Below are 15,595 nucleotides of genomic sequence, written 5' to 3'. Positions count from 1 at the left end.
CCTGGCCACGTGCAGTGTCCCCCAGGAGTCCGGAAGTGTTTCATGCCCCCACTGACAATAATAAGAGTTTTAATAGCAGGTAACATTTGTTAAAAATGACTACCCCAGACCTCAAAGGCCGAGCTAAGGGCCATGCAGGAGTCCAACTGGGGGCAGAGTGGCAGTGGTCACACCTAGCTTCCCGTCCTGCCCCAAAGCTGGCCACATGTGCGCTCTGGCTTGGGCACGTGGTCCTCTGAGCCCTGGGCCAGCGCCTGACCTTGTCCCCACCTCCCTGACAGCTGCCGCAGCGGGAACCGCAAAAGCCTGGTGGTGGGAACGCCCTCCCCAACCCTCTCCCGGCCCCTGTCTCCGCTCTCAGTTCCAACAGGTGAGTGTGGGAGCAAGCCTGCAGGGGCGGTGTCCCGTCTCTGCCCCCCCGCCTCAGTTTCCCCTGCCTGCTTCTTCCTCAGCAGGCAACAGCCCCCTGGATAGTCCTCGGAACTTCGCTGCGTCGGCCGTGAACTTCCCCTTTGCCCGAAGGTGAGTGGTCACTGGCTTTGAGGGATGACCTCAGCACAACTGGTGAGGGGACAGGCAGCGGCATGCTCTTGGTGGTTGGCCCTGCCTCTTCATTCGCCTTTTCCCCTCCCCTGTCCCCTGCCCTGTGACGGTCTCTCCCCCTGGCTTCTGCCCCCGGCAAACGCGCGGCCTTCTGCAGCCACGTCCCGCGCATGGACAGGTAATTTCAGGGAGCCCTTGGGGAGGAGGAGGGCACACCATCCAGGCTAAAATCACTAATTCACTAAAAATCATTAATTTACTTAGAGTTGACATTGGACCAAGCATTTAAATGTTACTCGTTCACTCATTAACATTTATCAAGCACCCGTTACATGCTGTACCCTGTGCCGGGGGCCGAGGAAGGGGGAGGCTGGACTTCGACCCTTGGGGAGTCCTCAGTCTCAAGGGGGTGACTGGCACGTATCCCAGCAACTGCAACTCACAGAGGTCAGGGCTTCAATGTGGGAGACACTGGCAGCTGGGTCAGGGAGGGCTTCCTGGAGGAGGTGTCAGAAGGACAAGGAGAAAACACACAGTGGATTCGTTCACCTTGAACCTCTGTTCTCCGCCTTTTCAGAAGATCCTTCCTCCAACAGGGCCAGCACCTGCCAGCCACGGTCTCCGTCCTTAGTCCCCACAAACCACAGGGGCCATGCCTTCTTTCCAACTCTTCTGGTTCTCCCCTCTAGGGCTGACGGCAGAAGATGGTCCCTTGCATCTCTCCCATCTTCTGGCTATGGAACCAACACACCCAGCTCCACCGTCTCGGTACCCACAGTCCCACCTTGGCCAGCAGACAGGCGGGTGCGAGGTGGGGCGGGACACGTCTTTGGTTTTTATCAAGGTGTCGGATAGTTGTCCAGTCAACAAACATCCTGGCTGCCCCCTCTGTGCCCCATTCCGGGCAACGTATGGGTCCCTGAAAGGACCCAGCCTCGGTCCCAAGGAGTCCCCGTTCTGGAGGACACAGACATCCCCATCCTGTGGGGTTAGGGCCTGGCCAGAGGGAGTCTTAGGGTTGCTTAAGGAGCAGGCGGCGAGGCTTGCTGGAGGAGGGGGCATCAGAGCTGGGGTTTTGAAGGATGCGTAGAAGTCAGGCAGGAGAGTGTTAACATCTAATGACCAGCAGGCAGCCTAGGCCTTGAGGGGTAATGCTGGGGTTCTGGCTTGGGCGCTGACTGTGAACTCGTGGCCCTGATACCCCCTCCTGCCAGTCGAGCTCATCCTCCCGGGAGCGCCTCCACCAGCTTCCTTTCCAGCCGACACCGGATGAACTATGCTTCCTGTCCAAGCATTTCCGCAGCTCAGAGAGCGTGGCTGACGAGGAGGGCGGCCACCGCTCACCCCACCTTCGTCCCCGTTCCCGCAGCCTCAGGTGGGCCTCGACCTCTAACCTCAGCCCCTCCCCGGGCTGCCTTTGGGGCCCACATTGTGGCCCCTCCTCCACCTCTGGCCCTGACCCTGTCCGAGCCTGGCCTCTGATCCTCGACCCTCCCCTGGACTGGATTTCTGGTCCCACGTCACAAGCTGACTGTCCCCCGCCTGCCCCTTCCCCTTCAGCCCGGGACGCACAACAGGGAACTTCGACAATGAAATCGTCATGATGAATCATGTGTACCGGGAGAGGTTCCCCAAGGTGGGCAGCGCCCGGTGGCTGCACCGGCCCTAACTCCCCTCCATGTTGTTGTCCCTCCTTGGCACCCTGTCTTCTTGGCTGTATCCCCCCATCTCTCCATTTCTGTCTGTCCCTATCTCTCTGTCTCAAAGCGCCCCCCTCCAACCCAGGCATATTGCTTCTTCCCCCCCCCCCCAGTTCTCTGGCCCCGTCGTCCCCATCATCACGTTCTCCCCCACAACTGCCTGTCTTGCCCCCACCTGTGTGTATTGCCCCCCCAGCCCCGTCCAGTGACCAGGTTGTCCCATCCGCCCTGCCCAGGCCACGGCACAGATGGAAGGCCGCCTGGAAGAATTCCTTGCTGCTTTTGCACCCGGCGCCCGGCTGGCCCTGGCCGATGGCGTCCTGGGCTTCATCCACCACCAGATCATTGAGCTGGCCCGCGACTGCCTGGCCAAGTCTGGAGAGGCCCTCGTCACCTCCCGCTACTTCATGGAGATGCAGGAGAAGCTGGAGAGGCTGCTACAAGATGTGCGTGGGGGGGGTGGGGGGGGTGGGGGTGGGTGTAGGGGGTCCCCGGGGAGGGCAGGGCCAAGGGCCTGCAGGCGACGCCATTACCCGCCTCTCCCTAGGCCCACGAGCGCTCGGACAGTGAGGAGGTCGGCTTCATTGTCCAGCTTGTCCGGAAGCTGCTCATCATCATCTCGAGGCCGGCGAGGCTCCTTGAGTGCCTGGTGAGTCTCGGCACCCAGCCAGGTGTGGGGCCCAGCGGTTGAGACTAGGCCACTAGAACCGTCCTGCTGAGATACAAGAGACATGCCCATCGGGTGGAGTTTGGAGAGGAGCACGGGGTGCCTCCCGGCTGGGCTGGGCTCTTTTCCCCAGGGAAGTGTCAGGAGCTGAGATCTGGAGGGGAGAGTTGGAGCCACCGATAGTAAAGCTGCTTTAGACGGAGGGAACGGCACGGGCCAAGGCCTGGAGGTGGGCACAAGCCCCGCCTTACCAGCCCCTCTGCCACCCCCAGGAGTTTGACCCTGAGGAGTTTTACCACCTGCTGGAGGCTGCTGAGGGCCAGGCCCGAGAGGGCCAGGGCATCAAGACGGACCTGCCTCAGTACATCATTGGGCAGCTGGGCCTGGCTAAGGACCCCCTCGAGGGTAAGCTGACGGGAGTAGGGTGGAAAGAGAAAACCAAGGAGAGGCCGGGGCAGAGCTGTGATTCGAACCCAGAGCCGTCAACTCCACAGCTGCCATGATGTCCTTCGTCTCTCTGTGGCTCTGCCCTCAGCCACCTGTGGGGCCCACTGTGGGAAAGTGCCTGGGGTTCCTGGGTCAGCCAGCTGTAAGTGGGACCTCTGACCTGCCAAGGGGTGGCTCCAAGAGGAGCCACCACTCCTCCCACGAGTCCCCAAAGTACTTTCCTGATTTCATCATCTGACTGTGGCCCAGGAGACAGACTTAGAGTCGGACAGGACAACCAACCCGTGGGCTTGACCAAGCTGGTCAAGAACTACCCCCAGACAGCAGAGTCAGGAGAACTGAGACATGGGACCCGGGGAGCGTCGAACTTGGACCTGACCTGGTCCAGGTGCGGCCATGGGAGGCTCTGGGGAAAGGTTGATGTGTAAGCGAGTCCTGGCGGATGGAGAGGTGACCAGCTACAGATCTGGGGAAGAGAGGGGGTGAACCGGGCGGCGGGCGAGGGTGAAAGCAAAGGCCCTGAAGTGTGCGGGAAGAACAGGGAGGGGGGAAGCGACTGGAGCTGAGGAAGAAGCAAAGCTGGGAGAGGGTGGTGGGGTCAGCAGGGCTTTGCCACAGTGGCTGGCGTCTGCCCAGCATCACTGCTCTGTTAACCCTGGGACTGGGCTGCCATTGTCCCCGTTTAAGGCTGAGGCTCCAGGCAGATGAGGTCGAGCAGGGATTCAGACCTCGGCGGGCCCCAGGCCAGACCGCTTGTCGACTGGCTGTGTGGCCCCGGCTGTGCCTGGCTGTCCAATGAAGGCAGGTGGTGCCGTGGGCGGCCCCGGGGTCAGAGGAAGCAGAAAGTGGTCGGGCAGTTGGCAGCTGAGACGGTGGGGCAGGTCATCTATCCAGTGTCCCCGGCGGGGCACCTACTGAGTAAAAGAGGCTGTGTTCAAACCCAGACCTCCCTCACCCGTGAGACCCCATTGTCCCATCCCAGCCTTGCTCCGTGACCGTGAGACACTGTCATGATTCAGTGCCATCATCACGGCTCATGTGCACCAACCACTCACTTGGGGCCGCCCCTCTGCCAAAGCCCTAGGGCCAGAAAACGGCGTGGGTGGGGGGCTCCCTCTGGGCCACACCCTCAGCTGAGGAGGATGTTAGGAGCCAAGACCCAGAGGGCCCATGTCACAGCCTGCGTTAACAGGCCCAAGGCTCGGAGCCAGGATGATGGCTGTGCCATTCAGAGGTTGGGCTTCCCACGGGTCCTTCTGGAAAGTTCCTCAGTCGTTGCTTACTCTGGCCTGGGTTTGGCCAAGGTCTGGACGTAGTAGGGGCTCGATGATGCAATGATGGTATTGTGGGAGCCGGTCAGGGAGGCACTACATCCCCAGGATGAGCCCTGGAGGCCTTGGGAAATCTCTGGGCGATCGAGGCACAGGCACGGAGGCATCATTTGAGGCTCCCCCCTTGTCTCACAGAAATGGTGCCTCTGAGTCACCTTGAAGAGGGAGGACAGCCTCCAGCACCTGAGTCCCCGGAGGTAAGTCACAGAGCTTTGACGCCCCCACCTGTCGGGTTCTTTTCAAGGTAGATCAGGCAGCCGTGGGAGGGGCTGGGTGTGCGGACGTGTTGCATGTAGTAGCTGCTTAGTAAATGCCTGTGACTTGAGGGAGAAGGTAGAGGCGAGTGCCCTGCCCTGGCGGTTGGACAGGGCAAGGCTGGAGGGGATACTGGAAAGGGGCGTTTTGGAAGATGTCTAGGAGTTTTCTGGAAGGAGGACGTGGCTCCAGCCAAAGCTCAGAAACTCAGAAGCTGAGTTTGAGAAGTCTAGAAGGAGAAAGTAGCATCAGATGTCGGGACCAGTGGCTGGGACTTGAAGGCAGGAAGGGCCCGGCCTGCTCTGAGGTGGGGCAGGACCCTGACCCTTCTTTGCCCCCTAGAGCCGTGCCCTGGTCGGCCCATCGCGGAGGAAGCCGTGTGAGAATGACTTCGAGACCATCAAACTCATTAGCAACGGGGCCTACGGGTAAGTCCTCGGGTCCCCCATGGACTGATTTCTTAGCCGCCCACGGGGATGCCTGAGGTCCAGCGGCCCCTGAATGTGCAGTCCGGGAAGCTGAGGCCTGAAGAGGGCAGTAGAGACACAGTACAGCCAGGCCAGGGTCTCAGACAGGCTCCGCCACGGTCTAGGCCATTACCTGCCCCAGGTGTAGGGAGTTCTAGGTATACAAGGAAAAAGATGGCCTCGTGGTGGCGGTAGTGAGCAGTGAGCGTTATTTTGGTGCCACTTTGACAGGTCCGCGTGGGGCTGGGGTGGGAGGGGGAGTCCTTCACAGGATAAGACTATCCAGAACGGGCTTCTGCGTCTAGGTGATTTGGCTCAGCAGCACTGCCAGGAGTCTGGGTCAGGGAGCTCCAAGAGGGAGCAGTGGCTTGGGGTCTTTTTAGCCCCAGGGTTCACCTTACGGATGGCTAGTAAATTTGGTATCGTTTCACTACGGTTGCAAAGCTGGCAAGCTCTCAACGGTTAAAAATCTGCTTATTTGGGCCCTATTTAAAGCACTTTGAATTTGGTGCCAGGGGGCTTTTGACTGCAGGGGTCTCAGTCTGCCGTGAAGACATAAGCCAAGGGCCATCTCTGTCATATCGATGTGACACCAAGAAAGGCAGCTTAAACCCATAGGGTGGCTGCTTTTGGAGAGGGGCCAGGTAAGGAGAAAGGGTGTCCCGGCTGTAGGGCGCAGCGCGGGCAGAGGCCTGGCAGGTTGGGTTCTGGGCCCAGGTCGGGGCCCGTTGCCCGCCCGGGCCTCGGTCTCAAGCCTCAGCGAACCCGGCTCCCCCAGGGCTGTCTACCTGGTGCGGCACCGAGACACACGGCAGCGCTTTGCCATCAAGAAGATCAACAAGCAGAACCTGATTCTGCGCAACCAGATCCAGCAGGTCTTTGTGGAGCGTGACATCCTCACCTTTGCCGAGAACCCGTTTGTGGTCAGCATGTTCTGCTCCTTTGAGACCCGTCGCCACTTGTGTATGGTCATGGAGTATGTGGAAGGTGCGGTCACTAGGGCTTGCATGCCTCCAGTGACGGGGAGCTCACCACCTACCCAGAAGAAAGTCCCTCCTTTGACCAAGCTAGGGTCTACTCCGGCCTCCCTGGGGTCCCAGCCTGCCTTGGGAGCTCCTCAGTCTGTGGTGGGGGGGGGGGGGTCCAACCTGGGCAGTTGGGGCTGAGGGAGTCCAAAGAGGTGTGTGAGGGTGGGACCCAGACATCCTAGGCGGGGGGGGGGGGGCGGGTACCAGTGAGCAGAGGCCTGCGGGCCAGAAGTAAGAGCAAGGACGGAGGGAGGGCGGGAGGTGTGGGTCGGAAGGGCCAGGATGATTGGGGGCCAGGGAGAAGAGTTGTTGGATCAGGTTTGCAGGTAAAGAATGAGCACGGCCTTCAGGTGGTGCAGGGGTGTGCACTGTTCAAGGTCCTTCTAGGCAAGGAGGGGGAATGAGCACTTAGGAGGCACCGGCTGTGTACAGGGTAAGGAACCGTGTCCTCGCAGGGCTGCTGCCCTGCCAAGGGAGAATCAGGAATGTGGATCTGCCCTCCCTCCTGCCCTTCTTGGTTCCCTGCCTTGGTTTGGTATAGACCAGGGATGCTTTGCAGGAGGGTGGGGGGGGGGGGTCTCATAAGCCTGGAGCAAGGCTCTAGAGCCCAGGGCCTCTGAACGCATCTGTCCCCCAACAGGTGGTGATTGTGCCACACTTCTGAAGAACATGGGCCCACTGCCCGTGGACATGGCCCGCATGTACTTCGCCGAGACAGTTCTGGCACTGGAGTACTTGCACAACTACGGCATAGTGCACCGGGACCTCAAGCCTGACAAGTGAGCAGCCTGGGGCTTTGGGAGCGGGGCCTCTGATTGGGGTCTGGGGCTGCTCAGAGCTGCCCGCCTATCCAGGTCCTGCTGGCCCATGGGCCCCTGGCAGCAGGAAGACAGGGAGCAGTGGCAACTTTGGGCACCTGGTGTATACAGAGGAGGACAGGTACTTAAGAGGCACCTGCTGTATGCGAGGGGAGGATAGTTGTATTTATGGAGATGCGGTCAGGCAAAGAGAGAATGTGCACTTTAGGGTGCACACAACGCACAGGGGAAGGGACTGTGCACTCACAGAGTTACCGCGGCACAAGAGGAGAGAGCGTGCATTTAGGAGGCACCGGCTGTATATAGGGAACAGGGACGTGCCCTTTGCAAGACCTTCTGTGTGGAGAAAGGGACTGTGCATGTCTTGAGCACCTGTTGTGTGTTTGTGCAGGGAGGACAGGAAGAGATGTTCATTGAGAGCCTTGGGAAGTTTATTTTGCTCTAGCACCTAATAAGCACCTACTGCATGCCAGGTCCTCTGTGGGCGACCGTGAGACATGTGTGTGAATAATCCATCGTGCTTTATAACCCCTACATAATCTGCAAGGCACTCTCCCCTGCATTAATTGAGCACCTGCTGTTTATAGAGCAAGGGGCTGCTCTTGATATCAAGTGCTGTCTGGATACCAGGCCAGGAGCTCGAGTTTCTTAGGTTCTTGCTGCACGGGGGTGTGAACATCAGCATCAAGAGCCTGCACGTTTTCAGGCGTCTTGTAGTTTGCCAGCGGCTTAAAGTATTTGGCACCTGCCATGTACCTGGGCCTCTGTGTGCAACCCTTGTCAATATGCTCTGTGCTGTCAGGTCTGTGGATCATCCTAGAGTGGGGTGGGGTCTCCTGAGTGACCCCAAGGCAGCACCTGCCCCTCCCAGGCTCGGGACCCCCATCTGCAAAATGGCACAGGCCGGTGCCCAGCCCCAGAGGGTTCAGGGAGACAGGCGCACACGATAGACACGCGAGAGAGATATTTTCGCCTTTCACTTTGGAAAATTCCAAATACCTCCCAAAGTCAAGAGAAGGCGCATTCATTCACTGGGGCTGTCAGAGCAAAGTAGCACAGAACTGGGCGGCTTAAACAATAGAAGTTTATTCTCACAGTTCTGGAGGCCAGAAGTCCAAGATCGAGGTAGCAGCAGGGTTCCCTCTGAAGTCCCCAGGGAAGGATCTCTTCCAGGACCCTCCCCCAGCTTCTGGTGATTTCTTGGCTTGTGGCGACATTGCCCTGCTCTTCACATGGCGTCCTCCCTCTGCATGTCTGGGTCCAAATGCCGTTCCTGTAAGGACACCAGTCATACTGGATGAGGGGTCACTGTACTCAGGGACGTCCTCCTCTTAACTAATCACACAACAATCCTGTCTCCAAATAAGGTCACGTTCGTAGTCACTAGAGGTCCGGACGTCAACATGTGACTTTGGAGGTACATAACTCAGCCCAGAACAGAAGGAAGGGTCCAGTGCCCCCCCCCCCCCCCCCCCCGTCCACTCCCCACATTCAACCCGTTTCCACGGCTTCCAACGCTTGGCCAATCCTGCTTCCTCCCCATCCCTGGGTCCCCCCACCCCCCATGCCGGGCAATTTGAAGCATATCCCAGGCATCGGATCATTTCATTATCATTTCATTTGTAAGAAGGAAAGGTTTTTTTGTGTGTTTTTTTTTTAACATTTACCTATTTTTGAGAGAGAGAGAGAGAGTGCGCGAGCAGGGGAGGGGCAGAGAGAGAGGAAACAGAATCCAAAGCAGGCTCCAGGCTCCAAGCGGTCAGCACAGAGCCCGACGCGGGGCTAGAACCCACAAACCGTGAGATCATGACCTGAGCCGAACTTGGACACTTAACCCACTGAGCCACCACGGCACCCCCAGAACTTTTTAAAGACAGTGGGTGCACAGAATCGTTCCTTTAGAGAGTCCGTGGATGCAGTTCTGTGCTAAGTAAACGGTTTATCAAACCACTTGGCTATACGCAGCTCTCCAGAAATTAAGCAGCCAAGGTACCAGGAGGTGTGCGAAACCGCGACTTTCTAAAGGTGGTGTGTATGCTTCTGTCATCTGGCAAGGTGTTTATATCCTTGAGCCGATGGGAAAACTAGAACAGCAGGGTGCATGGGAGGTGTACAAGGTTTTAAAAACGGGTGCCCTCAGGAGGTGCACAGAAATATTTCTGTATACGGCAGCTGCTCGAGGTATGTTCGTTTTTTGACAGGAAACGTAAATAACGAGGGCTTGCAAAGAAAGCATTTAGTGAAAACAAAAAATGGCCACGTGTGCAAAAATATACTGTGGGTTTCAGGCGTTTTCATGCACAGCGGGGAGACGGTATGATTCTCGGGAGATGTAAATTCCAACAGCGGAGTATACAGTAGGTGCTCAGTAGCGACACCAGATGCATCCGGTGGGTGCACCGAGACGTTTGCCAGATTGGCAGTATTGCCCAAGACCTGTCGGTCCTCGTGATGACGTGCCCGCGCTCGGGAAGTGCTTTCCGACCCCCTCGGGGGAGTTAAGCCGCCCTGGCTGGACCTCAGCCCACCTGGGGTGGCACCAGGTTCCGGGGCGTCATGAGAAGCCAGGCACCTCGGGCCCCCCAGCCCTGAGTGCACCACCCGCCCACCCACAGCCTGCTCATCACCTCACTTGGCCACATCAAGCTGACCGACTTCGGCCTGTCCAAGATTGGGCTCATGAGCATGGCCACCAACCTCTATGAGGGCCACATCGAGAAGGACACCCGGGAGTTCGTGGACAAGCAGGTGTGCGGGTGGGCAGGTGGCCCTGGGTGCGGGGCCGCCCCCCTCTATCTGGATCCTGACCCTCAGGATGCGGGGAGACTTTGCAGCATGAAGGAGAAAATAAACCGCACCCCCCCGCCCCCCGCCCCGTAATTCTCTCCACCCCCCGTTCCCAGCCTGGCCTTGGACTCTCTGTCCCCCTCGTGGTCTCTCTGGAGTTGGAGGCCATCCTCCTGTTCCCCATTCTGCCTGACCCAGGTGTGCGGGACCCCTGAGTACATCGCGCCCGAGGTGATCTTCCGCCAGGGCTACGGGAAGCCGGTGGACTGGTGGGCCATGGGTGTCGTCCTCTATGAATTCCTGGTGGGCTGTGTGCCCTTCTTCGGAGACACCCCCGAGGAACTCTTCGGCCAGGTGGTCAGTGGTGCGTTTCCCCCACCGTGGCCCCGGTTCGAGTCTTGGCCGCCCTGGGGCTCTGGGCAGCAGTTTCCCTACCGAAGGGAGCAGCTATGTGTGTGGATTGGGCACATGTCGTGTGCCTGGCCCCAGCTGGACACTGGGGACATGGCCAAGGGCGAGACAGCAAGGGAGAGAAATACGCAAGTTAGGGAACATCAGATACAAAAAAAAAGTGCCCAGGAAAAGAAGCAGGAAGAGGGGAGGGGATAGGGTACCAGAGGTGGTGGGGGCGGGGGCTTGGGGGGGGGGGGGCTGCATTAAATAGAGGGTCATGGAGGCCTCACCAAGGTGACGGTGTGAGTAAAGACCTGAAGGAGCAGCAGGGAGTCCCAAAAGTAGAAGAGGGGAAGGTGTTCTGGGCAGAGGGTGCAGCCACAGCAAAGGCTGTGTATGAGGTGGGACCGAGCCTGGTGTGTTGATGGAATAGAAAAGGCTGATGGCCTAGAGTACAGTGAGTGAGGGGAGGTGTTGGAGGTGCTATGAAGGGCTGTCCTCACCCTCTCACTCTCTTTTATTTTACGTTTATTACTATTTTTTTAATTTGACTTGATTTATTTTTCCCTCTCCTCATTTTAGATGAAATCATGTGGCCCGAAGGGGATGAGGCCCTTCCAGCAGATGCCCAAGACCTCATCACCAGGCTGCTCCGACAGAGCCCACTGGACCGTCTGGGCACTGGTATGTGGACGTGGGATGGGGAGAGGCTGCATAGAGAAGGGGGACTTGGGGCTGGGGTTTTGAAGGACGCACAGGAGTTCACCGGGAACTAGCGTAAGACCTTGAAGGAATAGCGGGTATCTGGGTCGGATGCAGACAAGGGGCACTGAGGCTGAGTGAGAGCCTACAAGGTCACCGTGGGGTATGTCCTAAGGTCCTCAAAGGCCCAGCCCAGTGGATCCCACTGTTCAGATTCCCCAGCCACCTAATTAATGGTTAAAGGACTACTCGAGACTCACGCAGCCACTACAGGTTATGTCCATGAGGAAGCTTAGCCACTGGAGAGGACCACAGGGGCTGAGGCTGGGGAACAGGATCCCTTCACGCAGTCAGCTCTCTGCTCCGTGGAGTAGAAATGCATAGAAAAGGCTGGAAAGAAAGCCCTCCTAGGGCTTTGGGATCTCAGAATCCAGTAGAGGAAAGAGCAGGGCCTGGGGGCTAGCCCCAATTCTGTCTGTCTTCAGGCTCTTAAACAGCGGCTGTTCCCCTCGTCATCTTTATGGCTCTGTGTTGGCTAAGTTGGGGCTCAAATTTGGCCCAGGGGGCAGTGGGGGACAGGGACACGCAGGGCTGAGCCAGGCATGTGTTGGCAGGTGGCACCCACGAGGTAAAACAGCACCCCTTCTTCCGAACACTGGACTGGGCAGGGCTTCTGCGACACAAAGCTGAGTTCGTGCCACAGCTCGAAGCTGAGGATGACACCAGCTACTTTGACAGTAAGTGGGGGGGGGGGGGGGGGTGTCAAGGGGGTGGGCTCTGCTATCCCACAAGCCCCTGAGGCGGGGAGGGGATGTCTGCCAGGGTCTCCACCCAAGCACCTCGCCCTGGACCTGGAGCTTCTGACTTCCGGAGCTTTCTGAGTAATCAGAGCATGTCTGCCGGCAGCTGCCCCCTCCCTGGCTGGGATTTCCTGTGCCTCTGGGGTCCGGAGGCCACGGCATCCTCTTGGGTTGTGGGAGGGGAAACCAAGGCACTGAGTGTGGCAGACCCTTGCCTGGCGTCCCTAGCAGGTTCAGCCTCCTGAGCGTCCAGCCCTGACCAAGGACGGTGCCTCATCTGTCACACGGGAGGGAGGGGCGCTTCGCTTTGCCTTGTGGAGGGAGCCCCTCCGACATTGTGGGTGGGCTCAGACAAGTCTTCCTCTGCCTACTTGGGGCTCTAGCCACACAGGTTAAATGCTCTAGGCTTCCAGCACCTCCTCTAGAACTTGCTGTGTGATCTTGGGCGTGTCAGAGGTCCTCTCTGAGCAGCTGTTTCCTGTTCTGTAAAGTGGGGAGCATCCTTTATGTTTAAGATGCACACGATCACCTAATTCTGGGTGACCCATCTCAAGGGCGAGGCTCCCGAGGGTCAGACACAAGAATCCCCACCCACAGTCCCACGGTTTTTAGAGACCCAGCTGGAGTTTTTCGGCCAGGTCCTCACTCTGCCAACTCAAGCCTCCCGTGGCCCCTAAATACACCAGACACAGCCCCACCTCAGTGCCTTTGCCCTGACCGTGTCTCCCCACCCCGGGACGCCCTCCCCAGATCACCTCACAGCCCTCGCGGCCGCCTCGGGGCATCGGGTGGGCTGTACGTGCCTTTCCGTCCTGCAGCGCGCTCGGAACGCTACCGCCACCTGGGCTCCGAGGACGAGGAGACCAATGACGAGGAGTCATCCACGGAGATCCCCCAGTTCTCGTCATGTTCCCACCGGTTCAGCAAGGTGGGCCCGGGGACCTAGCTACGGCACTGGGGATGTTGCAAAATGCTGGTTCGAGGTTGGGGGCGGGGTTCTGCTGCTTTCTGTCGTGATGGTGGTTGAAATACGTATGAAATATACCATCAGAGCCGTTTGATTGATTGATTGATTGATCGATTGGGGGGGGCGGGGTAGAGTTTTTCCCTTTAACGAAATGCCCTTGGAAATGACGTACCTTTCCGTGACGCCAACGCTACGGTTTTCGGAGTCACAGTAAAATACGCAGAATTGCATCCATAATTAACGTGAATGCCAACACTTCAAGCAGTGATTTCAGTTACGTGGTGAACACAGTCAAGACAAACGTGGGCTCCTCTCCTGCCTCCCCCTCTTCCCGGGAGGTGGCGGCAGGGGCAGCTGCAGCGGCAGAGGTCAAAGGGGTGGCGCCCCATCGTAGCCATTTTAAACTACAATTCGGTGGCATTCCGCGCATTCATAAGGTCGGGACACCCATCACCTCTGGTTCCAGAACATTCCCATCATCCCAAAGGGAACCCCCGATCCCGTGGGCAAGTCACTCCCCTTCCCCTCTCCCCCAGCCCCGGGCCACCCGCAGTCTGCCTTCTGTGTCTGGTGTCTTTCACTCAGTCGGATGTTTTCAGAGTTCACCCACGGTATCGTGTGTGCAGGGCTTCGTTCCTTTTTGTGGCTGAGTAGTGTTCCACCGTGTGGACGGACCACGTTTTGTGTACCCATCCGTTGGTGGACACTTGGGTCGTTTCCACTTTTGGGCGACTGTGACCAGTGCTGCTGTGCTACGTGCCACATTTTATAGCCTCACAAGCTTAAGTTTCCTTCCTTTGTTTCTAATTTGATGAAGAAAACCTTCCCTGCTGCTTGTGGGCCTGGGCCCCAGGCAGAGCGTCCTGATCAGCAGCAGAAACCCTGGCTGCAGCCCCCTTGGTAGCCGGGCCCCTTCGAACCTTAGTTTCTCTGTCTGTACAGTGGGCGTCTTTACTCTGCTGTTTTTAGGGATGTGGGGAGTCTGGGTTTAAGGAAGTGACTCACAGGGAAGCACGGGGCATATAGGAAGCACTCAACTAAGCTCACTCTTTTTCCTTTTTTTTTTTTTTTGAGAGAGAGAGAGCGCGCGCGCATGTGTGTGTGTGAGTTGGGGAGAGGGACAGAGAAAGAGAGAATTCCAAGCAGTCTCCACACCCAGCGTGGAACCCGATGCCGGGCTCGATCCCACAACCCTGGGATCGTGAGTCGGACACTCAACCGACGGGGCCACCCAGGCACCCCCACTGTTACTAATGTTTTCTGTTTCCTCCAGGTCTACAGCAGCTCCGAGTTCCTGGCCGCCCAGCCCACACCAACCTTCGCCGAACGGAGCTTCAGCGAGGACCGGGAGGAAGGGTGGGAGCGTAGCGGCGAGGGCGAGTATGGCCGCCGCCTGAGCATGGATATTCGGTAGGTGGGCTGGAGAGTATGAGCAGATCCAGCTTCCGAGCCTGCTGGGAGGTGGAACCACAAAATCTAACACTGCAAGGAGCTTCCCGGTGGCCCAGGAGAAAAGGGTCAGACACACTGGCTAGCCTGTCCGACCCCTGCCAGCGTGGCCCCTATCATTGCTGCCTCTGGCTTTGCGTCCCTTACCACAGCAGGCATAAAGCAGCCGTGCACTGTCCTACTGCTAGGCTTCTGCTTGCTCTGTTCCCTCTGCCAGCATACCCTTCGCTAACAAACTCCTGCCCGTTCCTCAAAGACCAGACTCAACAGAAATAATCAATGTCTACTAGAGGATGAGCATCGGAAGCCGGGTTTTAAAAAACGCCAATTGTCTGGGCAGAGGACGGGGCAAGCAGAGGGAACTCACCCTGTATTTACGAATTCCCTCTGGTTCTGGGCTGAGTGTTCAAATCTGGCTGCCAGGGGTAACTGGGTGTCCCGGGGCGACGGCGCCTGGCAAGTGTGACTTTGGCCCTTCCCTGCAGCAGCCTGAGGTCCTGGACGTCCTCTGGTACTTCCTGTCCGTCGTCTTCCCAGCCCGAGCAGGGCCCCAGCCCGTCTCTCTTGAGTACTATTAGCCTGGACACGATGCCCAAGTTTGCCTTCTCGTCAGAGGATGAGGGAGCCAGCCCAGCCTCTGCGGGCCCCAAGAGGCCCATCTTCATTCTGGGGGAGCCCGATCCACCCCCAGCAGCCACCCCAGTGATGCCCAAGCCCTCAAGCCTTTCTGGTAGGTGAGGTCCAGGGTGGGCGGGATAGTGTTGTAGAAAGTTTCCCAGAGGGACTATTTGAGATGGGTTTCGAAGGATAAGTAGGAGCTCCCCAGAGAGACCATTCGCCTGTCTAACAAAGGCTTTCAGATAGGAGAGGCCAGGGCTTCCAGAGAATCCTCAAGCCTCAGCTTGTCTCCCAGTCTAGGGGTGATACCCCCAGCTTCACTGGGTCAGGATGGGACTGGAGAGGGGGGTGAGACCGCAGAGCTCTGAGGGGTGCTGGGGGTCTGACGGGTGGGAGAAGGCTGCTTAGAGGAAGGGACTTGCAGAGTGGAGCTTTCCAGGGAGAGCAGTGCAGAAAGGAAGTATGGGAAGAGAGAACCCTCTAAAGAAAGGCCAGGTAGGGGCGCCTGGGTGGCTCAGTCGGTTGAGCGGCCGACTTCGGCTCAGGTCATGATCTCACGGTCCGTGAGTTCGAGCCCCGCGTCGGGCTCTGTGCTGACAGCTCGGAGCCTGGAGCCTGTTTCA

General features: G+C 58.3%; 1 protein-coding gene across 26 annotated transcripts in view; it reads left to right on the top strand.

Moving 5' to 3' along the window:
* The window catches only part of MAST3 (microtubule associated serine/threonine kinase 3), a 36,301-nt gene that overhangs the window by 16,265 nt on the left and 4,441 nt on the right, over window positions 1-15,595 (top strand). For 4 of the 26 annotated variants that reach the window (XM_027038367.2, XM_027038365.2, XM_027038355.2 and 1 more), the window contains 20 exons: window positions 282-370; window positions 453-522; window positions 701-721; window positions 1,233-1,347; window positions 1,758-1,918; window positions 2,104-2,179; window positions 2,480-2,689; window positions 2,791-2,892; window positions 3,183-3,315; window positions 4,824-4,885; window positions 5,286-5,371; window positions 6,189-6,397; window positions 7,079-7,217; window positions 9,872-10,004; window positions 10,242-10,407; window positions 11,019-11,120; window positions 11,753-11,875; window positions 12,757-12,866; window positions 14,179-14,315; window positions 14,840-15,084. In XM_027038367.2, the coding sequence (XP_026894168.1) occupies window positions 282-370; window positions 453-522; window positions 701-721; window positions 1,233-1,347; window positions 1,758-1,918; window positions 2,104-2,179; window positions 2,480-2,689; window positions 2,791-2,892; window positions 3,183-3,315; window positions 4,824-4,885; window positions 5,286-5,371; window positions 6,189-6,397; window positions 7,079-7,217; window positions 9,872-10,004; window positions 10,242-10,407; window positions 11,019-11,120; window positions 11,753-11,875; window positions 12,757-12,866; window positions 14,179-14,315; window positions 14,840-15,084 (2,489 nt within the window). The other 22 variants (XM_027038368.2, XM_027038356.2, XM_053219631.1 and 19 more) reach the window with 16 other exon arrangements.

The sequence above is a fragment of the Acinonyx jubatus genome, chromosome A2 (genome assembly GCF_027475565.1).
Source record: "Acinonyx jubatus isolate Ajub_Pintada_27869175 chromosome A2, VMU_Ajub_asm_v1.0, whole genome shotgun sequence".
NCBI lineage: Eukaryota > Metazoa > Chordata > Mammalia > Carnivora > Felidae > Acinonyx > Acinonyx jubatus.
This window is presented reverse-complemented; position numbering and strand designations above follow the sequence as displayed.